The sequence below is a fragment of the Myxine glutinosa genome, chromosome 4 (assembly GCF_964187855.1).
Source record: "Myxine glutinosa chromosome 4, kmMyxGlut1.1, whole genome shotgun sequence".
NCBI lineage: Eukaryota > Metazoa > Chordata > Myxini > Myxiniformes > Myxinidae > Myxine > Myxine glutinosa.
Genome location: NC_136264.1, coordinates 7381148 through 7408544, shown reverse-complemented (window position 1 = coordinate 7408544; position 27397 = coordinate 7381148). Strand labels below are relative to the sequence as shown.

Here is a 27397-nt window from a genome sequence, read left to right as displayed (position 1 = left end):
TCCTGCAGGCACATTCCCTCTGCTGTCCCCATCCTGCAGGCACATTCCCTCTGCTGTTCCCATCCTACAGGCGCATTCCCTCTGCTGTTTCCATCCTGCAGGCACATTCCCTCTGCTGTTCCCATCCTACAGGCGCATTCCCTCTGCTGTCCCCATCCTGCAGGCGCATTCCCTCTGCTGTCCCCATCCTACAGGCGCATTCCCTCTGCTGTTCCCATCCTACAGGCACATTCCCTCGACTGTCCCCATCCTACAGGCGCATTCCCTCTACTGTCCCCATCCTACAGGCTCATTCCCTCTGCTGTCCCCATCCTACAGGCGCATTCCCTCTGCTGTCCCCATCCTACAGGCGCATTCCCTCTGCTGTCCCCATCCTACAGGCGCATTCCCTCTGCTGTCCCCATCCTGCAGGCGCATTCCCTCTGCTGTCCCCATCCTGCAGGCGCATTCCCTCTGCTGTCCCCATCCTGCAGGCGCATTCCCTCTGCTGTCCCCATCCTGCAGGCACATTCCCTCTGCTGTCCCCATCCTGCAGGCGCATTCCCTCTGCTGTCCCCATCCTGCAGGCACATTCCCTCTGCTGTCCCCATCCTGCAGGCGCATTCCCTCTGCTGTCCCCATCCTGCAGGCGCATTCCCTCTGCTGTCCCCATCCTGCAGGCGCATTCCCTCTACTGTCCCCATCCTGCAGGCGCATTCCCTCTGCTGTTCCCATCCTACAGGCGCATTCCCTCTGCTGTTCCCATCCTGCAGGCGCATTCCCTTTACTGTCCCCATCCTACAGGCGCATTCCCTCTGCTGTTCCCATCCTACAGGCGCATTCCCTCTGCTGTCCCCATCCTGCAGGCGCATTCCCTCTACTGTCCCCATCCTACAGGCGCATTCCCTCTGCTGTTCCCATCCTACAGGCGCATTCCCTCTGCTGTCCCCATCCTGCAGGCGCATTCCCTCTGCTGTCCCCATCCTGCAGGCGCATTCCCTCTGCTGTTCCCATCCTACAGGCGCATTCCCTCTGCGGTCCCCATCCTGCAGGCGCATTCCCTCTGCTGTTCCCATCCTACAGGCGCATTCCCTCTGCTGTCCCCATCCTGCAGGCGCATTCCCTCTGCTGTCCCCATCCTGCAGGCGCATTCCCTCTGCTGTTCCCATCCTACAGGCGCATTCCCTCTACTGTCCCCATCCTACAGGCGCATTCCCTCTGCTGTCCCAATCCTGCAGGCGCATTCCCTCTGCTGTCCCCATCCTACAGGCGCATTCCCTCTGCTGTCCACATCCTACAGGCGCATTCCCTCTACTGTTCCCACCCTACAGGCGCATTCCCTCTGCTGTCCACATCCTAACAGGCGCATTCCCTCTACTGTTCCCATCCTACAGGCGCATTCCCTCTGCTGTCCCCATCCTACAGGCGCATTCCCTCTACTGTTCGCATCCTACAGGCGCATTTCCTCTACTGTCCCCATCCTACAGGCGCATTCCCTCTGCTGTTCCCATCCTACATGCGCATTCCCTCTACTGTCCCCATCCTACAGGCGCATTCCCACTGCTGTCCCCAAACTGCAGGCGCATTCCCACTGCTGTCCCCATCCTGCAGGCGCATTCCCACTGCAGGCCTGCAGTCGAATTCCCACTGCTATCCCCATCCTGGGGTCGAATTCCCACTGCTGTCCCCAAACTGCAGGCGCATTCCCACTGCTGTCCCCATCCTGCAGTAACATTCCCACTGCTGTCCCCATCCTGCAGTAACATTCCCACTGCTGTCCCCATCCTGCAGGCGCATTCCCACTGCTGTCCCCATCCTGCAGGCGCATTCCCTCTGCTGTCCCCATCCTGCAGAAACATTCCCACTGCTGTCCCCATCCTGCAGGCGCATTCCCACTGCTGTCCCCATCCTGCAGTAACATTCCCACTGCTGTCCCCATCCTGCAATAACATTCCCACTGCTGTCCCCATCCTGCAGGCGCATTCCCACTGCTGTCCCTATCCTGCATGCCCATTCCCACTGCTGTCCCCATCCTGCAGGCGCATTCCGACTGCTGTCCCCATCCTGCAATAACATTCCCACTGCTGTCCCCATCCTGCAGTAACATTCCCACTGCTGTCCCCATCCTGCAATAACATTCCCACTGCTGTCCCCATCCTGCAATAACATTCCCACTGCTGTCCCCATCCTGCAGGCGCATTCCCACTGCTGTCCCTATCCTGCATGCCCATTCCCACTGCTGTCCCCATCCTGCAGTCGAATTCTCACTGCTGTCCCCATCCTGCAGGCGCATTCCCTCTGCTGTCCCCATCCTGCAGGCGCATTCCCACTGCTGTCCCCATCCTGCAGGCGCATTCCCACTGCTGTCCCCCATCCTGCAGTAACATTCCCACTGCTGTCCCCATCCTGCAATAACATTCCCACTGCTGTCCCCATCCTGCAGGCGCATTCCCACTGCTGTCCCCATCCTGCATGCGCATTCCCACTGCTGTCCCCATCCTGCAGGTGCATTCCCACTGCTGTCCCCATCCTGCAGTAACATTCCCACTGCTGTCCCCATCCTGCAATAACATTCCCACTGCTGTCCCCATCCTGCAGGCGCATTCCCACTGCTGTCCCCATCCTGCATGCGCATTCCCACTGCTGTCCCCATCCTGCAGGCGCATTCCCACTGCTGTCCCCATCCTGCAGTCGCATTCCCACTGCTGTCCCCATCCTGCAGTCGAATTCCCACTGCTGTCCCCATCCTGCAGGCGCATTCCCTCTGCTGTCCCCATCCTGCAGGCGCATTCCCACTGTTGTCCCCATCCTGCAGGCGCATTCCCACTGTTGTCCCCATCCTGCAGGCGCATTCCCACTGCTGTCCCCATCCTGCAGGCGCATTCCCACTGCTGTCCCTCATCCTACAGGCGCATTCCCACTGCTGTCCCCATCCTGCAGGCGCATTCCTACTGCTGTCCCCATCCTACAGGCGCATTCCCACTGCTGTCCCCATCCTGCAGGCGCATTCCCACTGCTGTCCCCATCCTATAGGCGCATTCCCACTGCTGTCCCCATCCTGCAGGCGCATTCCCACTGCTGTCCCCATCCTACAGGCGCATTCCCACTGCTGTCCCCATCCTCCTTAATTCGAGTGCAGACGGCTGGGATAAAATCCAGCGTCTGGAAAATCATAGTTTGCAGCTGGCTACCGGGGTAACGGCCCCGATCATAGGGCGTGGTTTTGTGACCCTCAAGTTGGGATCGGTAAAGAGAGAGATAGAGGTTTGGGTGGCGGAGGTGTGCGACCCATGCTTAATGGGGTTGGATTTGTTGACTGGCAGCGGTTGTAAAATCGACTTGTGCCGGGGGATCCTGCAAGTGGGAGTGGAAGAGCTACCATTGGAGGGGGTGAGCACGGCCGAGAGGGTGGAGCTGGAGGGTCCTGAGGCCGTGACCATCCCTCCGGGGGCCGAGGCCATAGTGCTGGCCCGATGGTCAGCTCGCCCGACATGGCAGGAATCCTGCGGCCTGGTCGAACCGGTGGCAGCGCGATCCATACCTAGCTTAATCGTGGGCCGCACCCTTGTAAAGACGGACGGGCCGGTGGTGGCCGTCCGAGTAATTAATATTAGCACAGAACCACGCACTATAGTGAGGGGCACGAAGGTAGCTGGCTGCACCCCAGTTAGAGAAGTCGCGTTAGTGAGGGGCGAGAACGTCCAGCCGAGCCGGCCCCAGGGGGAGCCTTCAATAAATAGTAGGAATTGGCCCGATCCCATTTGCGAGATGGTAAATCGTAGTAGTGTAGAGTTGGGAGGTACCCAGAGGGAGGCCTTACACAAACTGGTTGGGTCCCATTTGGACCTCTTCTCCTTGTCCACCGAGGATATTGGACGTACGGGCCTGGTGAAACATCAGATCCACACCGGTGAGGCCCGGCCTATTCGTCAGGCCGCCCGACGGCTCCCTTGGAGCAAAAGGGCGGAAGCTGACGAGCAGGTTGAAAAGATGCTCGATGCAGGCATAATCGAGCCCTCGGGAAGTCCTTGGATGTCACCTGTTGTGCTGGTCAAAAAGAAAGATGGGACCACACGGTTCTGCGTGGACTATCGCCAGCTAAACAACGTGACACTCAAGGACTCATATCCCCTGCCAAGGATTGATGACACCCTCGATGCCGTTGCGGGCTCAAATTGGTTTTCAACTTTAGACCTCAAGAGTGGGTATTGGCAGGTGGAGATGGATAGGACAGGGAAGGAGAAAACGGCATTTTCCACAGGTAAGGGGCTGTATCAGTTCACTGTGATGCCGTTTGGTTTGTGTAACGCCCCCGCCACCTTTGAGCGATTAATGGAACATGTACTGGGCGGCATGCCTTGGCAATCATGCCTGGTATACCTGGATGACGTCCTAGTACATGCCAAGACTTTCCCCCAGGCTTTAGCTAATTTGGACCAGGTGTTTGGGTGCCTCAGACAAGCAGGGTTGAAGCTGAACCCGAGTAAGTGCACCTTGTTTGAAAGAGAGGTGGCCTATCTAGGTCACGTGATCGGCCGCGAGGGGGTAAAAACGAACCCAGACAAAATTAAAGCGGTAGAGGAGTGGCCCGCACCACGTACCATCAAGGAGGTGCGGGGATTTGTGGGACTCTGCTCCTACTACCGGCGCTTTGTGGCGAAATTTGCAGAGTTGGCCCGTCCCCTCCACCGGCTTACGGAGAAGGGGACGCGATTTAATTGGACAAGGGAGTGCCACGAGGCCTTCCTAAAATTGAAGGGGTGTTTGACATCCGCACCCCTTCTAGCTTACCCCACTAGTGACGCGACCTTTACCCTGGACACGGATGCGAGCCAGGAAGGATTGGGCGCAGTTTTGTCTCAGACACAGGAAGGCGTGGAGAGAGTGATTGGTAATTATAGTCGGGCCTTAAGTAGGCCCGAACGAAATTATTGCGTAACCCGCAAGGAATTATTGGCTATGCTGGCTGCCATGAACCATTTCCACCTGTACCTGTACGGGCGGAAATTTTCGGTTCGAACTGACCATTCCTCCTTGCAATGGCTCCTTCGGTTCAAGGAACCGGAGGGCCAAATTGCAAGGTGGTTGGAAAAGTTGCAGCAGTACGATTTTGATGTGACCCATAGGGCCGGGAAGGCCCATGGTAATGCTGACACACTCTCTCGGCGTCCTTGTCTGGGGGAAAACTGCAAATTTTGTGCGAGACACGAGGAGAGGGAGCAATTGGGCGATTCCGCCCCGATTCTCGTCATCCGGGCAACCCGGGTGAGAGGGCCAATTTTGCCACTAACCGCAGATGAAGAATTCGGAACTTTGGCGTGGAGCACGGCCCAGCAGGAGGATCCAGTCCTGGGACCGGTGTACAAATGGGTCAAATTGGGGCAAAGACCAAAGGGGGAAGAGGTCACCCCCCCCCCCCCCTCGGGGTGCAAACAAAGGCGTATTGGGCTCAGTGGCAGACCCTGGAATGGAAGGAGAACATTTTATATCGCAAGTGGTGGAGGTTCCCTCTGAGAGAACTTCCTGGCTGGTGATAGTCCCTGACAAATTTAAGAACGTCATATTACAACAGGTGCATGGTACCCGCTCCGTCGGCCATTTGGGCAGGACAAAGACAACATCTCGGGTCCGCCGGAGGTTCTATTGGGTGAATATGGGGCTCGACATACAGGACTGGTGTCGGAGATGCGACGCCTGTTCTGCCAAAAAGGGACCAGCACGGAGGATGAGGGCCCCCCTTCAATTACACCAGGTGGGGGCCCCCCTTGAGCGGGTGGCTATGGATATTCTAGGACCTCTACCCCGCACCCGCCAAGGTAATAAGTACATCCTCGTTGTAATGGACTATTTCACCAAGTGGCCGGAGGCCTACACCTTCCCCAACCAAGAAGCCAGGGTGGTAGCGCAGGCCTTCGTGGAAGGATTTGTATGTCGGCATGGGATTCCACAGGAGCTGCACACCAACCAGGGTCGAAATTTTGAAAGTCAATTACTAAAAGATGTGTGCAGACTCCTGTCAATTAGGAAAACATGGACCACGCCCTTGCGGCCACAATCTGATGGGATGGTGGAGAGATTCAATCGAACATTGGTCCAACAACTGGCCTTGCTCACCACCACCCATCAGGATGACTGGGAGGAACATCTCCCGTACTTATTAATGGCCTACCGAACTAGCCAGCACGGGGCCACCGCATGCAGTCCAGCGTTGCTCATGTATGGGCGGGAGTTGCGGGCTCCCGTCGACTTGCTATGCGGTCCCGTGCCAGAGACCACTGATATCCTGCCGAGGGAGGGTTATGCACATCACCTGGAGGAAGGCATGGTGCGGTCCATGCCTTCGCCCGCCGCCAGCTCCATCTGGCAGGGGCCAAGATGAAGCGCAGGTACGACCACTGGAGCCAGGGGAGCCAGTACGCTCCGGGGATGAAGATTTGGTTCTTTAATCCCCAGAGGCGGAAGGGTAGGTGCACAAAACTCACCTCCCCCTGGCAAGGCCCGGGAGTCGTCCTGTCGCAAGTCTGTGACATGGTCGTTAAGATCAAAATGGGGCCACGAGCCCTCCCTCGGATCGTCCATACCGACCGGATAAGACCTTATGCCGGCGAGCAGGCACCCTCGTGGATCGCCTCGGCTCTAGATGCCGAGGCAGGACCCAGTACCTCTTGCGAAGGGGGCTCGTAGTGTCAGAGGACTGGGGGGTGATAGGGGAGATGCCCGATGTGGTGGGATGGCATCTCTACCATCCCTCGCATACCCGGGGCACATGAGCACTAGTTATGGGGTTTTGGCAGTGTAAGCTCGCCGAGGGAGGGTTTGGATAATGTTTAGGAACTTAGAAATGACCATAGGTAACTGTAGGGTTAAGTAGCGACATTGTACAGGTAGTCGGGGACATAGAGAGGTTAGAATGGTTGTTAATGACATGGTATGTGCTTAGTTTAAAGGGAAGATGGGGAGCACCAAGTTAGAAGGAAACCAGGTAGATCAGATGATGCAGTGTGTTTGTGATTTTTATTGAATGAGGCATTGCGTGTGAGAATCTTTGTGTTGAGAGGAAATGCTCGTGAATGGTGCCGTGTGTGTGCAGAAGGTATATGGAGCAGAGTATTGTGAGTGTGGGTGAGTGCATGGTATTGAATGAAGAAGCCTGGGAGGAAGGAGGGTGCAGGAAGCACCAGGTGTGTGAGCACAGGTGTACAAGTGAACAGGTGTATGGAGAATGGTTTTCGGAATAAATGGTATGGAATACATGGAGTATGGAATGGTGTGGAGTGGGTATGGTGGAAAATGTGAAGAGGAGTGGTTGGTGCGAAGGCAGTGGATGGGGAGGATGGACCCCATCATGAATACCCGGGGAGGGTAGTTTAAGAGTTAGGTCGAGGGTATAGGTAAATTGTGGTTGGATATTGGCATCTGTGGTACGTGTGGAAGAATGGTGTTTGGATGGGTGCATTAGTGACGTGGAAAAGGCTGGGCGTGTGGCCTGTTAGTGTGTGTAGTTAAATGGGCACTCTGCCACTGTGAGGATGTCGGCCAGGTGAGGCCGCAGGTGGGCTCTGGGAGCCGGTAGAGTTGTGAATGGGGCCCGAGGATCCGGAGGACGGACCCGGGTAGCCCAGTGCCAGAGAGGGCACTGAGGGGGGTAAGTGCCAGAGAGGGCCTTCCCCAGTTAGATAGGTTAGGTAAGGAGCAGGTACGCTCGGAGGAAACTGCAGTGGTGGAGGTGTGCATGTGGGTGGACCTGCTGGGAGAGCCACAGGACTCAGCCCGGAAATTGTGCGAAGGCACAGGGAGTTGAATCGGGGGAGTGAGACCCCAAATTGATGGGCACCACAGTTTGGTCAATGGGAGTTTGGTTCTTAAAATCGCATAGAGTGTAAGATGGCCAATGGATTGGCAGGGAAAGACCCCGGTAGTGTAAAGTGTGTTAAAGTCATTTAGAAGGTAGATAGGATTGAAATCTCCTCGCACCATCTGCATCCACTCACCTGAGGTGACGACGGTGCTCCACACCATGCCATGGGTGTTATTGTTTTTTTTTTTGTGCAAATGTTTTGGAAATGTGAGACGCATCATGACGTGGGTGAGACATTGTGCTGGTTGTTCCATCTCTTCCTCCTTAAGAGGGATTGATGATGAATTGGTGATGGCAAATTTGGTTAGACAATGGGAGCGAAGACGAATTTGGTATTAGGAGATATGGGGAAGACTTGACGCTAGTGACGAATTGTAAATTGTTTTGTAAATATGGGGTAAGGGCAAGGGTGGAGTAGGTGATGGGGGGGGGGGGGGTGACGTACAGTAGGGACGAGCTTTCTCACTTCGCTCTCCGTGCGCACCTCGTTCTGCATTGCCTTGTTTGATGTGTACCCTTGCGCCCTTGCCCTCGCTAACGCTGCCATCTCTGTCTTCCTTCCCCGACACAAGGATCGTGTTCTCTGGGCACTGAGGGGGAGCGTGCGGGAGGCCGCGTCTGTGTGCCCGAAATTCCCACAACCAGCTGCTTGCATCGATGCACCACTTTATGGTCCATGTTGTTGTGGCCGAGCACCACCATATGGACCACGGTACTGTGGCCGAGCACCACTGATGGACCCCACGTGCTCGGGCCTAGCCCCTCTGCTGGGACCGGCCACGATGGTCCAAGGGAGATCTTTCTTGCGGACCTCGGTGAGGTGGCACCAGCCATATAGGTGAACCACCCATAGTCGGCCCCTGTGGGCCATAAATAAAGATGGACGCGTTGTGCGCATTTTTATTATTGCAAATAGGCAGCAAGCCACCAAGAATGACAACATCTGGAAGAAACACCGGCCAGCAGAGCAGGAGCAGAAAGAAGAACCCGGTCAACAGTTTGTTTGTTTTTATTTGAAAGGTGTGCAATGAGCACTGGATGGTGCTTTGGTGTTTTTCTGGTGCTGATTGGTACTGGTGGTGCTCTTCATTGGCTCTTTATTGGTGCTGGTGCGTCGATGCAGTGCATGCTGTCTCCTCCCCTCCCACAGGATTCTTTTTGTTCCCTAAAAGAAAAATCACAGGTCCTGGGTTGCGTTTTGTAAATAGTCAAAATAGTGTAACTTGTAAATAATGCTCCCCACCGTTCATGTATAGTTTGAGAATTAATTCCGCAATTCGGTTATCCTGTGGGCGTGAATCTGTTAGGCAGGGTGCAATGCAACAGCGGGACATACTTATTTGTGTTTTAAAACTGTCACACTCAGGGTCAGATTAATTGTAGAGGGAATTACACCTACGTGCCACATTAAGGAAAGTTTTATAGGCCTGGGACGTGCCTGGAGGAGGAAGGGGGGCAGTGTAATGGTTTTGGGAAACCGTGCACTGTGTGTGTGTAAATGATTGTAAATATACCCCCTTTTGTAGTTTTTGTAAATGTAATGATTCTTGTAAATACCTCCGTTTCATGTAAAGATCAAAGGTCGTCCTTTTAGTTAGTCCATCGCACACACGTAGAGAACCATAGGATCCCTCAATAGTTATATCATTATTAGGTGTTCCAGTTTAAGGCTCTGTTTTCCATTAGTTGACTCTGCATTGCACCAAATGAAATAAGGTAGAATCCCCTTTCAATTGCCCTAGAACCTCCATTGCCAAACGCCATTGCCAACCGCATTGCCAACCGCATTACCAACTGCATTTGACTCCATTGACCACACGGTCATCACGGAGAAGAAGGGCGTGGCCCGCCCCTCGTCATCGTGGGCGGAGCCAGGAAGAGCCGGTGCCAGCCAACCGGCACTGCAGTGAGCGACCCGGTAGGCGTGTCCTGGAGGCCGGCGGCTTGATCGCGACTCACCTCATAAAAACGAGGGAAGAGGGACTGCTTGATGAGATACGTGAGGGAGCACGGACCGAGTCGAGTTCTGGAGAGAAAGTGCCAAGCGGAGGACAAAGGTTGGAGGCGGAGCTGACGTTCAAAGGCTGAGAGTTACCACGCTGAGCCCACGCTGCGCCGACGCAGCCGCGGAGCTGTTTCCCACGTCCCGTTGAGTCCCGCGGCCCCGAGCCGTTCCTCCTGCCTGAACCACCACCCTTGCTGCGATCCCATGCCATCGATCCCTGGCATCCATCTACCCCCATTCGTGTGAGTTCGTTCATTCTGTCTGTATTGTCCTGGGTATAAGTTAAGCTGTATAAGTAAGAATTGCTCTGTGTCCTTCTGCTCCTTCCATTTTCCGTATATTACTTTGAGTTCTTTTCTTCTCTTTGATTTTGGTTTGTGTAAATAAGTAATAAATATCTGTTCCTCCATTCTTTGATTTCCTTCTTCCTCATCCGATCGTTTTAGAGATTTCCCCATTGAGTTCCTGTGGCACGATTTTGGCCAACGCTTTATGAATCGGGTTTAGTCTTTGCTAATGGTTCGAACCGCGGGCTGCTAAAACCGCTCGGCAAAATACCATCTTGTCCGCGGTTTCGAGCGGAGTTACCCACCTGCCTTGTGGAGGGGTTGGCGGGGTGTACGGGAATCACTTGACCAATCGCCTCGGCCAGTCCCACCCCTCAGGGGAGCGGGGTAGCTTCAGGATCTGAGACGGCCAGTGCAAATAGAAGGGGGATTAACCCCCCCTTGCTAAGGGGAGCGCCGTCTTCTGTTTCCGTAACAATATTGTTACGTTTGTGGGGGATAGGCAATGATTACCTTAGGTCCAGGTGGAATTGTATAGGTACCATGCTCCGAATGTCGTGTAGCCATCTTGATGAACATAAGTCAGGCTGTATGTCGTGTAAGAGTGTATCATTGTTCCCATGAAGAGGGGTGGGGTTATGTTAATTAGTTAGGGATTAATGGTAAATCCCCTGTATGTAAATGGCCTCTGTTATTAGTCCCCTACCGGTGTACACCGGAGGGGACTATAGGTTTGCACGCCGTCCCTCCGTCCGTCAGTCTGTCAGTCCGTCAGTCCGTCAGTCCGTCAGTCCGTCAGTCTGTCAGTCTGTCAGTCCGTCAGTCCGTCACGCAAAGAACAGTTTTCCGGACTCTTTTTCTAAACGCTTAATGCTAATGATTTCAAACTTGGCACATCGTTTCCTCATGATAAGTTACAGATCAAGTTCGAACTTCACGACGTTTCGATCATTTTTGACAAAGTTATGGCACTTTGAACTTTGGGAATTCTGATAATTCTGATGATCCTTAACTCAGTGCCATTTTAAGTTTTAATTTCCTTTAAAAAAGATTTTCTCCGCAATAATAGGACCGATTGACATCAAATTTTCACGATAGGAGGGAATCGGTCTGTAGAATATTTTAATGGTAATTATGACGTCACAGGTCACGTGGTTTGGGCGCCATATTGTTTTTCGTGAAAACACGAAAACCCCTTTTTCTCTGCAACGGCTGAACAGATCGAGGCCAACCTTTGCAGGCAGAATCGCATATCCATGACGAACAAAAAAGTCAGCGAGCATGACGTCATGCGTCACATTGTTTCAGAGTTATGACGTTTTTAAGCATGAACCTTTAAAACCGAGCCCCTCCCTCATTTTTGATCCAATCGAGGGGAAACTTCACAGATCTGTTCCGCATGTCAGTCTATTAAAATGTCCTTTTGGAATTTGCGATAGCTCACGTGGTTTGGCATATATCGTTAATTAAACGAAAATATGTTTTAAAAATGGATATCTCTTGAATTGCTTTATTGATCAACGTGAAACTTCATACTGTAGTAGAAGTCATGAAGAGTAACAAGTGTGCAGAATTTCAAGATGATTGGATGTACGGTCTGGAAGCTAGAAGTTGTTATTGCGTGAAGAAGAAGAGGCATCAAGTGTGCGGATTTAATTATTTATCACATGTACAGACTGAAAGCATCGTTGGACAAGACCTGTCGCAGTCATTTTAACCTCAAATAAAATTCTAATTTAAGATTTGTCAATAGCTGAGGTATATTAACAAACGAATAAAACAGATTTGGTCAAATTCTGACTTTTTAAACTCGATCGCATTTGACAGAGTTGTGACAAGCTGAGGAAGAAGAAACCTCGCATTGGCTTCACCAATGTGCCATAAAAAAAATGGATATCTCTTGAATCGCTAGTACCTCAGACCGTGAGTTGGTAATCTATATATATAAAACACAGTTTGTGTGTGTGTGTGTGTGTGTGTGTGTGTGTGTGTGTGTGTGTGTGTGTGTGTGTGTGTGTGTGTGTGTGTGTAATGTTACCGGTAGACTCCTAAACGGAGAAGCTCACGTACTTGATATTTGGCACAGACATGGCCATTGAGCCTGGGACGAACATGGCCGACCTAAAAATTGATTTCATAATATTTTTAAACCATATTTTTACCTCAGCGCATTTCAGTGAGGACTTTATGCACGGAATCTGACCGGTCGCAGAGCAGTGCGCTGATTCGCTCAGAGCGATCACGTGATGTTCCTTGCCACCATTAACTCAGTTACGTGTTCGCACGTATTTCAGAGCGAAAAGCGATTGCCTTTTTTCACATTTAAGCGATGAACATTGCCATTCACACCACATAGGTTTTTTTCCCTTTCATCTTTAGATCCATATTTTTTGCCATTGCGCATTATGGCTCGCTCGAGCTCGAGTTAGCCAATCACCTGGGAGCATGAGGCCACGTTGGCCACGCCCACGACACGACGCAGAGTAACAATCATGCGTTTGCGGCGTTTCTTACCACGTGTAAACGTGGTATTTTGTCTACGAGTATTTTGAATTTGGTATTTTGAATTTGTCTACGAGTGAGTGACTGGAAGACTGACTGTGATAAAGGCAATGGCACAGAAGAAACGAAATTTGTCACGTTCAACCTCCCGAGCAAGGAAAATCGCTGATCGGAGACTCCATGAAGCCGATGAAGGTACTTTTCACCATCTACAAGCCAATCAAGAACGTGTCTCTAGATTCAGACAGCGAGAGACAGAAGATGAGACAGAGGCACTTCTAAACGCCAATCAACAATGTCTGGCGAGGGCCAGACAGCGAGAGACAGAAGATGAGACAGAGGCACGTCTGAACGCCAATCAACAATGTCTGGCAAGGGCCAGACAGCGAGAGACAGAAGATGAGACAGAGGCACGTCTGAACGCTAATCAACAACGTGTGGCGAGGGCCAGACAGCGAGAGACAGAAGATGAGACAGAGGCACGTCTAAACGCCAATCAACAATGTCTGGCGAGGGCCAGACAGAAGATGAGACAGAGGCACGTCTAAACGCCAATCAACAATGTCTGGCGAGGGCCAGACAGCGAGAGACAGAAGATGAGACAGAGGCACGTCTGAACCGCTAATCAACAAACGTGTGGCGAGGGCCAGACAGCGAGAGACAGAAGATGAGACAGAGGCACGTCTGAATGCCAATCAACAAAGTGTAGCGAGGGCCAGACAGCAGGAGACAGAAGAATAGCGCCAAAAAACGACTCAACAACTGGCAACCATCAGGCAGACGGCAGCCGGCCATTGCATGGGAGAAGGCTGCATTCAGTTACAATCCGAACACTGACTACTCCTCAAAGGTTGATATTGGCTCCATGTCGTTCACCTGTCAGTTTTGCCATGCCTTGAAATGGAAGGGAGAAACACCAGGAATGTGTTGCAGGGGAGGCAATGTCCTTTTGCCTTCTCTCCAATCTCCGCCGGAACCTTTGAAAGAACTACTTCAATCAACTACGACTCAATCCAGACAACTTCCTGAAGGAAATCCGTAATTACAACTCTTCGTTCCAAATGACTTCGTTTGGAGCAGATCGCGTCGTCACTGAGCAAGGATTCATGCCTACATACAAGGTGCAAGGCCAGGTATACCACCTCATTGGCTCTATCCACCCTCAACCAGGTGAGCAACCGAAATTTTTACAAATCAATTTTTATGGGTGACCACCGAGAAGGAAGCTGCCCGACCCCCCTCCCCCCTCCCCTCCCTCCCACCTCCCCCCCTCCCGCCTCCCCCACCCCTCCCCTTCCCCCTCCCACCCTCCCCCTCCCCCCTCCCTCCTCCCCCTCCCCCCTCCCTCCCTCCCCCTCCCCTTCCCCCTCCCCCTCCCCTTCCCCCTCCCCCTCCCCCCCCTCCATCCCTCCCCCTCCCCCCTCCATCCCTCCCCCTCCCCTTCCCCCCTCCCCCTCCCCTTCCCCCTCCCCCTCCCCCTCCCCCCTCCCCCCCTCCATCCCTCCCCCCTCCCCCCTTCCCGCCCCTCCCCCATCCCCCCTTCCCATCCCCTCCCCTCCCCCATCCCCCCTTCCCATCCCCCTCCCCACCCCTCCCCCTCCCCTCCCCCACCCTCCCCCTCCCCCTCCCCCTCCCCCCTCCTCCCCTCCCCCCTCCCCCCTCCACCCCTCTCCCCTCCCATCCCTCCCCCACCCTCCCCCCCTCTCCTCCCCTCCCCTCCCCCTCCCCTCCTCCCCCCTCCCCCTCCCCCACTTCTCCCCTCCCCCCTCTTCTCCCCTCCCCCCCTCTTCTCTCCCCTCCCCCCCTCTCCTCTCCCTCCCCCCCCGTTCCCCTCCCCTCCCCTCCCCCCTTCCCCTCCCCTCCCCTCCCCCACCCCGGCAATGCCGGGCACTTCTGCTAGTAATTTATATAATTCACACAGTGCAATACGTGCAGGCCGCTCCACGGAGCGACCTTGCAGGCTTATCAATGAGGCGAGGCGTGACACACGTGTCTCAGCGTACCTCAGCTCAAGTTTGAAAACCAGCATCAACCGTGCATAAATTTGCATATTCGATCATTTTTGACAAAGTTATGGCACTTTGAACTTTGGTAGGGGACATATATTGCAGCGCAATACTCAGAATGCTTGTTTTCCTCTGTTTCTTTTGATACGGCAGCACTCACACAAGCCAAGCAATCGTGCATTAATGACACTAAATAAAAGTGACCAGAACAAGACATTGAACAATAACGCTGGTGCTGCCAGCAGCCACATCACCACATCAAGCAGGCAGGCCCGTAAGGCCATGCCCCAAAGAGCAGCGATTGGTCAGGACACCAAGAGTGATGAGATGGCACTGGCTGATAGGAGCGGACATGCAGACGTCATTGTATGACATAAGAGCCTTGAGTACAAAAGAACGCTCTCCCCGACATTTTCTCTCTCTTGTGGTGGGACACTCTTGGCTGTGGGGTTTGGTTGCGAACGGTCATGTTCCGACATTTTCCCTCCTCTTGCGTTGGGACACTTTCTTGCGTTGGGACACTCTCTTGCGTTTTGGCATTTTCTTGCATTGGGACACTCTCTTGCGTTGGGACACTCTCTTGCATTGGGACACTCTCTTGCGTTGGGACACTCTCTTGTGTTGGGACACTCTCTTGCGTTGGGACACTCTCTTGGATTGGGGCACTCTCTTGCAGTAGGACAGTCTCAACGATCGGTCGAAGTTTACGAGCTCTTGGCTGTGGGATTTGGTGGCGAACGGTCGTGTCCCAACATTTTCCCTCTCTTGCGTTGGGAGGAGCTCTTGCGTTGGGACACCCTCTTGTGTTGGAACATTGGTGCCATGCAGTCACAGATCATAGTGCTCTTGCACTAAGGACATTGGAGGTTTTGATGATCGTGAGGAAGAGTGAACTGTGGACTGAGGCCTGCGTTTTCCCGTGCCCGGACTGCGGACCGAGGCCTGTGTTTTCCCGCAAGCGAACTGTGCATGGAGGCCTGTACAGTCCAGCCAAGGACGTGGAGGTTTTGACGATTCCCTAGGGGTTTCAGGAGATGCTAAGAGCTAAGTGCACACACACACACACACACACACACACACACACACACACACACATTTATTTTCACCAGTTATTTTCCCCCTTGTGTGGTATCGAGTCTGTGTGGGGACGTCCCATTTAGGAATTTGCCGTGTGTTATTTTGTTACCGGCATTTCATCAATAAAGCCGGTATTTTTGTACATTTTATATCCTGTGTCGGCTTTAATTAATCATTGCAGGTGCGAAGACGTCCGTTGGGACCCTTAAAGGTAAGCTCTTTGCCCTCCCCCATGCGGGTATTCTCCCCTATATTTTGACTGAACGCCTCAGAGTGTTAAGCTCGATCAGCTATCCGTCTGAGACCGGTCTTTATTGGTGACGGACACGACAATATTATTTGCGAAAATCGAAGATTTTTCAAGTATGTTGGTTGGTCTTATGCGTTATTACCTGGCAAAATATAATTTTTTTCCCAAGTATGTTGATCTCTCTGGTTTGTGTGTTTGTGTGTGTGTATGTTTGTCTGTCCGCTCACTTATACTTGCCTACAGATCACAATTTTAAAACGATCTTCACAAAACCTCACCAAACGGTAGAGTTTGTGGTCCAACAAAATCTGATATATTTTTGAGGTCAAAAGGTCAACATATCCCAAAGATCAACCACTATTTTTAAAATTTCTAAAATCCTCAATTTTCATCCAATTGACTTGAAATTTTAATAGGATTTACATATCAGCTTACTGAATTCAATCACCAACTATTTTCGAGATGAACATAGTCAACATATAGTCAGGTTCACTATGTTTTTTCGTTCAAAAATTTTGAGATTAGCAAAACTATACATTTTTGGAATATTCATAGCATGAGGAATCCAAAAATTAATGTTGGCATTTGCGTAAACACCTTTGCGAAAATAACACTCAGGACAGTGATGAAGATCTGCAAAAGCATATTCCTGAACGGTATAGACCTAGTAGATACTGTGTATAGGACTTATAGTTCAATCTGATACTAACAAGGCTGCTTTTTGGCTTTATAAACCCATACCTATAACTTCAAAGGACTTGCAATATCATGTATTACCGGTACGTAATACAGTTACATCACACATATAAAGACAATGGTTTTCAATTACCTCTGTTTGTTGCTTTTCTATAATCCTGAGCACTATTTTGAGGCCTTTATTGGATTCCTTGACCCAGAAAACATAGGATTAGCATATTTAATTAAGTTTCGAGGTTGACTCGAAGCCGAGATAGCACAAAATATGTATTTTATGGTGGCCATTTTGAAAATCCAAAATCTGTGTCTGTGCAAATGCCAACATTGATTTTCGGATTTTCCATGCTCTGGTGATTCCAAATATCTACCAAAATTTTGAACGAAATTATATTTGTTAACAAAGTGAATCTGACTACCTTCATCACTGTCATGAGTGTCATTTTCGCAAAGGTGTCTACGCAAAGGCCAACATTAATGTTTGGATTCTCCATGCTCTGAATATTCCAAAAATGTATAGTTTTGCTAATCTCAAAAAATTTTGAACGAAATTTTATTTGTTAACATAATGAACCTGACAAATAGGCCAAAATGTCAACAACCTTTCCAAATTTCTAAAATCCTCAATTTTCATCCGATTGACTTGAAATTTGAATCAGATTAACATATCAGCAAACTGAATTCAATCACCACCTATTTTTGAGGTCAACATAGGTCACAAGGTCAACATAGGCCAAAGGTCAACCACTTTCCTTCAAAATTCTAAAATCTTCAACTTTCATCCGATTGACTTGAAATTTGAAGAGATTTTCATATCAGTTAACTGAACCCAACCACCAACTATTTTTGAGATCAACATAGGTCATAAGGTCAACATAGGCCAAAGGTCAACCACTTTTTCAAATTTGTAAAATCCTCAATTTTCATCCGATTGACTTGAAATTTGAATGGGATTTTCATATTAGCGAACTGAATTCAACCACCAACTATTTTTGAGATCAACATAGGCCAAAAGGTCAACATAGGCTGAAGGTCAACCACTTTTTTCAAATCTCTAAAATCCTCAATTTTCATCCGATTGACTTGAAATCTGAATAGGATTTGCATATTAGCTTACTGAAACCAACCACCAACTATTTTGAGGTTAACATAGGCCCAAAGGTCAACATAGGCTGAAATTTCTAAAATTGTCAATTTTCATCCGATTATCTTAAAATTTCAAGACGATTTGCATATCTAGTCACTGAATTCAAGCCCCAACTATTTTTGAGGTCAACATAGGCCAAAAGGTCAACAGAGGCCAGATTTCCAAAATGCTCAATTTTCATCAGATCGACTTGAAATTTGAATAGGATTTTCATATCAGCTAACTGAATTAAATCACCAACTATTTTTGAGATCAGAATAGGCCAAAAGGTCAACATAGGCCAAATTTCTAAACCTGTCAATTTTCATCCGATTAACTTAATTTGAAGACGATTCGCATATCAGGCCACTTAATTCAACCACCAATTATTTGTGAGGTCAAAAGGATGCTCTACCGAGTGCCATTATACTTTGTTCCCTTTTGCCAAGTGTCGTTCTCTGAGGGATTTTTCATTTGTGTGTTTGTTTGTCCGTCCGCCCACTTATACTTGCCTACAGATCAAAGTTTTAAACCGATCTTCACAAAACCTCACGAAATTTTAGAGTTCATGGTCCGACAATGTCATTAATTTTGAGGTCAAAAGGTCAACAGAGGCCAAAGGTCAACTACTTTTATCAAATTTCTAAAATCCTCAATTTTCATCCAATTGACTTGAAATTTGAATAGGTTTTACATATCAGCCAACTGAATTCGACCACCAACTATTTTTGAGATCAACATAAGCCAAAAGGTCAACATAGGCCAAAAGGTCAACAAACTATACAAATTTCCAAAATCTACATTTTCATACAATTGACTTGAAATTTGAATAGGATTTTCATATCAGTTAATTGAATTCAACGAACAATTATTTTTGAGGTCAACATAGGTCACAAGGTCAATATAGACCAACGGTCAACCACTTTTTTTCAAATTTCTAAAATCCTCAATTTTCATCCGATTCACTTGAAATTTGAATTGGATTTTCATATCAGCTAACTGAATTCAACCAACAACTATTTTTGAGATCAACATAGACGAAAAGGTCAACATAGGCCAAAGGTCAACCACTTTTTCAAATTTCTAAAGTTCTCAATTTTCATCTGATTGACTTGAAATTTGAAAAGGATTGTCATATCAACTAACTGAATTCAACCACCAACTATTTTTGAGGTCAACATCGGCCAAAAGGCCAACATAGGCCATATTTCAAAAATTGTCAATTTTCATTCAATTAACTTAAACTTTGAAGACGATTTGCATATCTGGTCAATGAATTCAACCACTAATTATTTTTGAGGTTAAAAGGATGCTCTACTGAGTGAAATTCTACTTTGTTCTGCTTTGCCAAGTGTCACTCTATGAGTGATTTTTCATTTGTTTCTTTGTTACTTGTCAAAATTTTTTTTTTCTTTTGCAAGTATGTTGATCACTCCGGTTTGTGTGTGTGTGTGTGTGTGTGTGTGTGTGTGTGTGTGTGTGTGTGTGTGTGTGTGTGTGTGTGTGTGTGTGTGTGTGTGTGTGTGTGTGTGTGTGTGTGTGCTCGTTTGTGTGTTTGTCTGTCTGCTCACTTCTACTTGCCTACAGGTCACAGTTGTTTTACCAATCTTTACGAAACTTCACCAACTGGTAGAGTTCGTGGTCCAACAAAATGCTATAAATTTTTGAAGTCAAAAGGTCAAAAGGTCAACATAGGGCAAAGGTCAACCACTTTTTTCAAATTTCTAAAATCCTCAATTTTCATCCGATTGACTTGAAATTTGAATGGCATTTACATATCGGCAAACTGAATTCAACCACCAACTATTTATGAGATCAGCATAGGCCAAAAGGTCAACATAGGCCAAAGGTCTACCCCTTTTTTCATTTCTAAAATCCTCAATTTTCATCTGATTGACTTGAACTTTGAATGGTATTTTCATATCAGCAAACTGAATTCAACCACCAACTATTTATGAGATCAGCATAGGCCAAAAGGTCAACATAGGGCAAAGGTCAACCACTTTTTTCAAATTTCTAAAATCCTCAATTTTCATCTGATTGACTTGAAATTTGAATGGCATTTACATATCGGCAAACTGAATTCAACCACCAACTATTTATGAGATCAGCATAGGCCAAAAGGTCAACATAGGCCAAAGGTCTACCCCTTTTTTCATTTCTAAAATCCTCAATTTTCATCCGATTGACTTGAAATTTGAATGGCATTTACATATCGGCAAACTGAATTCAACCACCAACTATTTTTGAGATCAGCATAGGCCAAAAGGTCAACATAGGCCAAAGGTCAACAACAATTTCGAATTTCTAAAATCCTCAATTTTCATCTGATTGACTTGAAATTTGAAAAGGATTTTCATATCAGGTTAGTGAAACCAACCACCAACTATTTTTTAGGTCAACATAGGCCAAAAGGTCAACATTGGCCAGATTTCTAAAATTGTCAATTTCATCCGATTAACTTAAACTTTGAAGACGATTTGCATATCAGGTCACTGAATTCAACTACAAATTATTTTTGAGGTCAAAAGGATGCTCTACTAAGTGCCATTCTACTTTGTTCTTTTTTTGCCAAGCGTCACTATGAGTGATTTTTCATTTGTTTGTTTGTTTGTCCGCACAGAATAAATATGATTTTCTCTTCAATCATTGGTCCGATTGACAGGAAATTTATACCATAGGTGCACTGCCACCTGTAGAATTTTTTAATGAAAATTATGACGTCATAGGTTACGTGGTTCGGCCGCCATCTTGGAAAAACCGAAAAAAATTGCACCTCTATATCTCCTAAAGTGCTGAATAGAAAAAATTGAGACATGGCTCATTGTAAAGAACTCTCCATGCAGAATAAAATATGTTCATGATGATGTCATAGGTGCCTCCATTATGACGTCATAATTCGACAAGTAGAAAACTTCATCCGTTCAAGATTAAATTTATTGAGCATCATTTAGGGATAAATTGGTGGAGAAAAAAGAAATAACGATGACGTTATCGGTTACGTGGTTCGGCCTCCATATTTGTTTTAACACAAAAGCCTCAAAAAAAAAACACTGAAAACACGTCCTGGCGAGCGTCTGCAGTCTTTGATTGCTCTTTCTAGTTCTTCTTTGTAATATTGGTGATATTATTTATTTGGAATTTATTTGTAATATTGGTGATATTATTTATTTATAATTTTTAGTAATCAAAACAGGTACTAGTGGTGTTAATCTCTAAATAGTCAAGGGTCAAAGCTGTCCAATCGGTCTGAAGGATGCAAGGGGTCTAAACGATGTTAAGGTATAAGGGGTCAAAAGGTACAAAAGGTAACCCTTAGATGTGTTCATGGGTCATATTGTTTTGCGATCATTCGACAAAAACAGAAGCCCGTGGTTGCCTCCTCAAATTATACAATACCGGAACCACCACAGCTGCTTTCGACACAACCAGTCTTTCCAGCGCTGCAAATTAAGTTCAGCGATATTGCACCCTGACCAGTCTAGAATGTTATATTGCACCCTGACCAGTCTGGGATGTTATATTGCACCCTGACCAGTCTAGAATGTTATATTGCACCGTGACCAGTCTGCGATGTTATATTGCACCCTGACCAGTCTAGAATGTTATATTGCACCCTGACCAGTCTCAAATGATATATTGCACCCTGACCAGTCTCGAATGTTATATTGCACCCTGACCAGTCTCGAATGTTATATTGCATCCTGACCAGTCTAGAATGTTATATTGCACCCTGACCAGTCTGGGATGTTATATTGCACCCTGACCAGTCTAGAATGTTATATTGCACCGTGACCAGTCTGGGATGTTATATTGCACCCTGACCAGTCTAGAATGTTATATTGCACCCTGACCAGTCTCAAATGATATATTGCACCCTGACCAGTCTCGAATGTTATATTGCACCCTGACCAGTCTCGAATGTTATATTGCACCCTGACCAGTCTCGAATGTTATATTGCACCCTGACCAGTCTCGAATGTTATATTGCACCCTTACCAGTCTGGGATGTTATATTGCACCCTGACCGGTCTCGGATGTTAAATTGCACCCTGACCAGTCTCGAATGTTATATTGCACCCTGACCAGTATGGGAAGTTATATTGCACCCTGACCAGTCTCGAATGTTATGTTACACCGTGACCTGTCTCGAATGTTATATTGCACCCTGGCCAGTATGGGAAGTTATATTGCACCCTGACCAGTCTCGAATGTTATATTGCACCCTGACCAGTCTCGAATGTTATATTGCACCCTGACCAGTCTCGAATGTTATATTGCACCGTGACCTGTCTGGGATGTTATATTGCACCCTGACCAGTCTGGGACGTTATATTGCACCCTGACCAGTCTCGAATGTTATATTGCACCCTGACCAGTATGGGAAGTTATATTGCACCCTGACCAGTCTCGAATGTTATATTGCACACTTACCAGTATGGGAAGTTATATTGCACCCTGACCAGTCTCGAATGTTATATTGCACCCTGACCAGTATGGGAAGTTATATTGCACCCTGACCAGTATCGAATGTTATATTGCACCGTGACCTGTATGGGATGTTATATTGCACCCTGACCAGTCTCGGATGTTATATTGCACCCTGACCAGTCTCGAATGTTATATTGCACCCTGACCAGTATGGGAAGTTATATTGCACCCTGACCAGTATCGAATGTTATATTGCACCATGACCAGTCTGGGATGTTATATTGCACCCTGACCAGTCTGGGATGTTATATTGCACCCTGACCAGTCTGTGATGTTATATTGCACCCTGACCAGTCTCAGATGTTATTTTGCTCCCTGACCAGTGTCATCAGATGTTATACTGCACCCTGACCAGTGTCAGATGTTATATTGCACCCTGACCAGTCTTGGATGTTATATTGCACCCTGACCAGTCTCGGATGTTTTATTGCACCCTGACCAGTCTAGAATGTTATATTGCACCCTGACCAGTCTCGGATGTTATATTGCTCCCTGAGCAGTATTGGATGTTATATTGCACCCTGACCTGTCTGGGATGTTATATTGCACCCTGACCAGTCTGGGATGTTATACTGCACCCTGACCAGTCATGGATGTTATTGTGCACCCTGACCAGTATCGAATGTTATAGTGCACCTTGACCAGTATTGAATGTTATATTGCACCCTGACCAGTCTGGGATGTTATATTGCACCCTGACCAGTCTGGGATGTTATATTGCACCCTGACCAGTCTTGGATGTTACATTGCACCATGACCAGTCTCAAATGTTACATTGCACCCTGACCAGTCTCGGATGTTATATTGCACCCTGAGCAGTCTCGGATGTTATATTGCACCCTGACCAGTCTCGGATGTTATATTGCACCCTGACCAGTCTCGGATGTTATATTGCACCCTGACCAGTCTCGGATGTTATATTGCACCTTGACCAGTCTCAAATGTTATATTGAACCCTGACCAGTCTGGGATGTTATATTGCACCCTGACCAGTCTCGGATGTTACATTGCACCCTGACCAGTCTCGGATGTTATATTGCACCCTGACCAGTGTCGGATGTTATGTTGCTCCCTGACCAGTGTCATCAGATGTTATACTTCACCCTGACCAGTGTCAGATGTTATATTGCACCCTGACCAGTATCGGATGTTATACTGCATTCTGACCAGTATCGGATGTTATATTGCACCCTGACCAGTCTGGGATGTTATATTGCACCCTGACCAGTCTCGGATGTTATATTGCATCCTGACCAGTATCGGATGTTATATTGCACCCTGACCAGTCTGGGATGTTATATTGCACCCTGTCCAGTCTCGGATGTTATATTGCACCCTGACCAGTCTCAAATGTTATATTGAACCCTGACCAGTCTGGGATGTTATATTGCACCCTGACCAGTCTTGGATGTTATATTGCACCCTGACCAGTCTCAGATGTTATATTGCACCCTGACCAGTCTCGGATGTTATATTGCACCCTGACCAGTCTCGGATGTTATATTGCACCCTGACCAGTCTCAGATGCTATGTTGCTCCCTGACCAGTGTCATCAGATGTTATACTTCACCCTGACCAGTGTCAGATGTTAAATTGCACCCTGACCAGTATCGGATGTTACACTGCACTCTGACCAGTATCGGATGTTATATTGCACCCTGACTAGTCTGGGACGTTATATTGCACCCTGACCAGTCTCGGATGTTATATTGCACCCTGACCAGTCTCGAATGTTATATTGCACCATGACCAGTCTGGGATGTTATATTGCACCCTGACCAGTCTGGGATGTTATATTGCACCCTGACCAGTCTCGGATGTTATATTGCACCCTGACCAGTCTCAGATGTTATTTTTCTCCCTGACCAGTGTCATCAGATGTAATACTGCACCCTGACCAGTGTCAGATGTTATATTGCACCTTGACCAGTCTAGAATGTTATATTGCACCCTGACCAGTCTCGAATGATATATTGCACCCTGACCAGTCTGGGATGTTATATTGCACCCTAACCAGTCTAGAATGTTATATTGCATCCTGACCAGTATTGGATGTTATATTGCACCCTGACCAGTCTCGAATGTTATATTGCACCATGACCAGTCTAGAATGTTATATTGCACCCTGACCAGTATTGGATGTTATATTGCACCCTGACCAGTCTAGAATGTTATATTGCACCGTGACCAGTCTGGGATGTTATATTGTACCCTGACCAGTCTGGGACGTTATATTGCACCCTGACCAGTCTAGAATGTTATATTGCACCCTGACCAGTCTCGAATGTTATATTGCACCCTGACCAGTCTCGAATGTTATATTACACCCTGACCAGTCTCGAATGTTATATTGCACTCTGACCAGTCTCGAATGTTATATTGCACCCTGACCAGTCTGGGATGTTATATTGCACCCTGACCAGTCTCGGATGTTAAATTGCACCCTGACCAGTCTCGAATGTTATATTGCACCCTGACCAGTATGGGAAGTTATATTGCACCCTGACCAGTCTCGAATGTTATATTGCACCCTGACCAGTCTGGGATGTTATATTGCACCCTGACCAGTCTGGGATGTTATATTGCACCCTGACCAGTCTCGGATGTTATATTGCACCCTGACCAGTATCGAATGTTATATTGCACCATGACCAGTCTGGGAGGTTATATTGCACCCTGACCAGTCTGGGACGTTATATTGCACTCTGACCAGTCTGGGATGTTATATTGCACCCTGACCAGTCTGGGATGTTATATTGCACCCTGACCAGTCTCGGATGTTATATTGCACCCTGACCAGTCTCAGATGTTATTTTGCTCCCTGACCAGTGTCATCAGATGTTATACTGCACCCTGACCAGTGACAGATGTTATATTGCACCCTGACCAGTCCTGGATGTTATTTTGCACCCTGACCAGTCTCGGATGTTTTATTGCACCCTGACCAGTCTAGAATGTTATATTGCACCCTGACCAGTCTCGGATGTTATATTGCGCCCTGACCAGTATTGGATGTTATATTGCACCCTGACCAGTCTCGGATGTTATATTGCTCCCTTGACCAGTATTGGATGTTATATTGCACCCTGACCAGTCTGGGATGTTATATTGCACCCTGACCAGTCTGGGATGTTATATTGCACCCTGACCAGTCCACGGATGTTATTGTGCACCCTGACCAGTATCGAATGTTATTGTGCACCCCTGACCAGTATCGAATGTGATATTGCACTCTGACCAGTCTGGGATGTTATCAATCCAATGCATATTTGGTCCGCCTACCGAACAACGACATCCCTCCGGAAAACCATCCACGACAGCTGCTGCCAAATCACCGTGCCGAATCACCTGGCCCAGCCATGCTGCCTTGCGCTCCATCACATTGCTACTCCTGAAAACACCATCAGTCGCCGATTATCTCCATTAGACTCTCGTTTGTAACACGTCGTACCACTTGATGTTAAGCAGGTATCGCCAGATGGTTTAGCCGAAGCCGTCTAACCACCTAATGTCGGTTTGCCTTTCATGACAAGGGGGTGGGCACCCGAGCCTGGGCTTTAAACTGGGCCTTTTGTGAATCTCAGGTGGGCAAAGCCAATGTTATTTTCAGAAGTTGAAAAAAAATGGCAGATATATTATATACTAGCAGAAGTACCCGGCATTGCCGGGCGGGGGGAGGAGGAGGGGACGGGGAAGAGGAGGGGAGAGGAACGGGGGGGGAGGGGGGGGAGAGGAACGGGGGGGAGGGGGGAGGGGGAGGGGGGGAGGGGGGAGGGGGAGGGGGAATGTGGGGGTGGGGGGGAGGGGAAGAGGGGAAGGGGGGAGGGGAGGATGTGGGGGGTGCCCGGGGGAAGAAGGGCCCCTCCCCCCCCTCCCCCTTCCCCTCCCCCCCTCCCCCTTCCCCTCCCCCTTCCCCTCCCCCCCTTCCCCTCCCCCTCCACCCCCCCCTCCCCCCCTCCCCCCTCCCCCCTCCCCCTCCCCTCCCCCCCCGTTCCCCTCCCCCCCTCCCCTCCCCCCCGTTCCCCTCCCCTCCTCTTCCCCCTCCCCTCCTGCTCCCCCTTAACACCAGGGGGGGTTGACTCAGCCTGTCATCCTACCGAGGTCGGCAAATTGAGTACCAGTTCACTGGTAATTCCCTGTGTGCCGCAAAAGGCGCCTAACAGGGTTGGCGGTACGAACCCGGAAGTCGGAACTCATTGTCGTCAAATAAATGTAGCATGTATGTTTCACTCTGTCACATGCCGTTGGTCCCCGTGTCAATCGGACGAAGTTGAAAAATTAACATTACGAAGTTTCTCTGGGACGTACTGATTCCGAATAATGAAGTTGAAAAATTAACGATCCGAAATACGCTAATTACGCTAACAGAAGCGCTGGCGCTGCGAAGCGCTAGAGGGAGCGCTGCGCTCCCTCCCTTCGATTCCCTCCCTCTTCTGCTAGCGCTTCTGCGCTAATACGCTAATTTTAAAACCCGAAGTTTTTTTTAAATTTAAGGTGTGCTGTAGTTGCTCTGAGGACGTACTGATTCCGAATATGCCTTTGGTTTTTCTCTGCGATGAGTAGTTCTCGAGTTTAAGAGGACAAACAAACAAACATACTTTACTGCTTTATATATATAGATACAGGGTGAGCCAGATATATGGTCATTTTTGAAATTCCTGTGAAGGAAATAAAAAATTGTATTTCAAAATAAATTAATTCATGATATTGAAGTACATAACATGCATTTTTATTATTTTTATTTTTTACTGATTTAGTTTTATTTTTTGCTGGCAGAACCTCGCAGAAATACCAACTTCCTTCCTGGAAGTCCGTGCAGTGTCCTTGTGTTTTATACTTCTCCCACCCCTCCCCCCCTTCCCACGCCTCCTCCCCCCAAGCCCTCCCACAGATCTCTCAATGTCCCAGCTCTCAAATGTTGTGTTTGTGTGCTTCCCCTTCTCTCCCCATCTTGTCTACCAATACCCTTATTATATGTTTTGTGTGTCTGTTTGATTTTTTTTGTGTGTGTGATAAATGTTAGCTCTTTCAGGAGCCTCGATCCTGTATACAAAAAAAAAAAAAACTGGATGGGATGGTTGTCCAGGCGGTCTTTTCGGAGAGACATGGTGAGAGTGAGATTT

At 48.5% G+C, this 27397-nt stretch overlaps 1 protein-coding gene across 2 annotated transcripts in view; it reads right to left on the bottom strand.

The window, feature by feature from the left end:
- LOC137424373 (tumor necrosis factor receptor superfamily member 19L-like) overlaps nucleotides 1-27397 on the bottom strand; it is a 100920-nt gene that overhangs the window by 23414 nt on the left and 50109 nt on the right. The window contains exon 6 of one of the 2 annotated variants that reach the window (XM_078775403.1): nucleotides 8751-9002. The exons of the other annotated variant lie outside the window; for it this stretch is intronic. Within the exon in view, the coding sequence (XP_078631529.1) occupies nucleotides 8924-9002 (79 nt within the window). The 3' untranslated portion in view covers nucleotides 8751-8923. Of the gene's footprint in view, nucleotides 1-8750; nucleotides 9003-27397 lie in introns of those variants that run through there. 2 annotated transcript variants of the gene reach the window in all.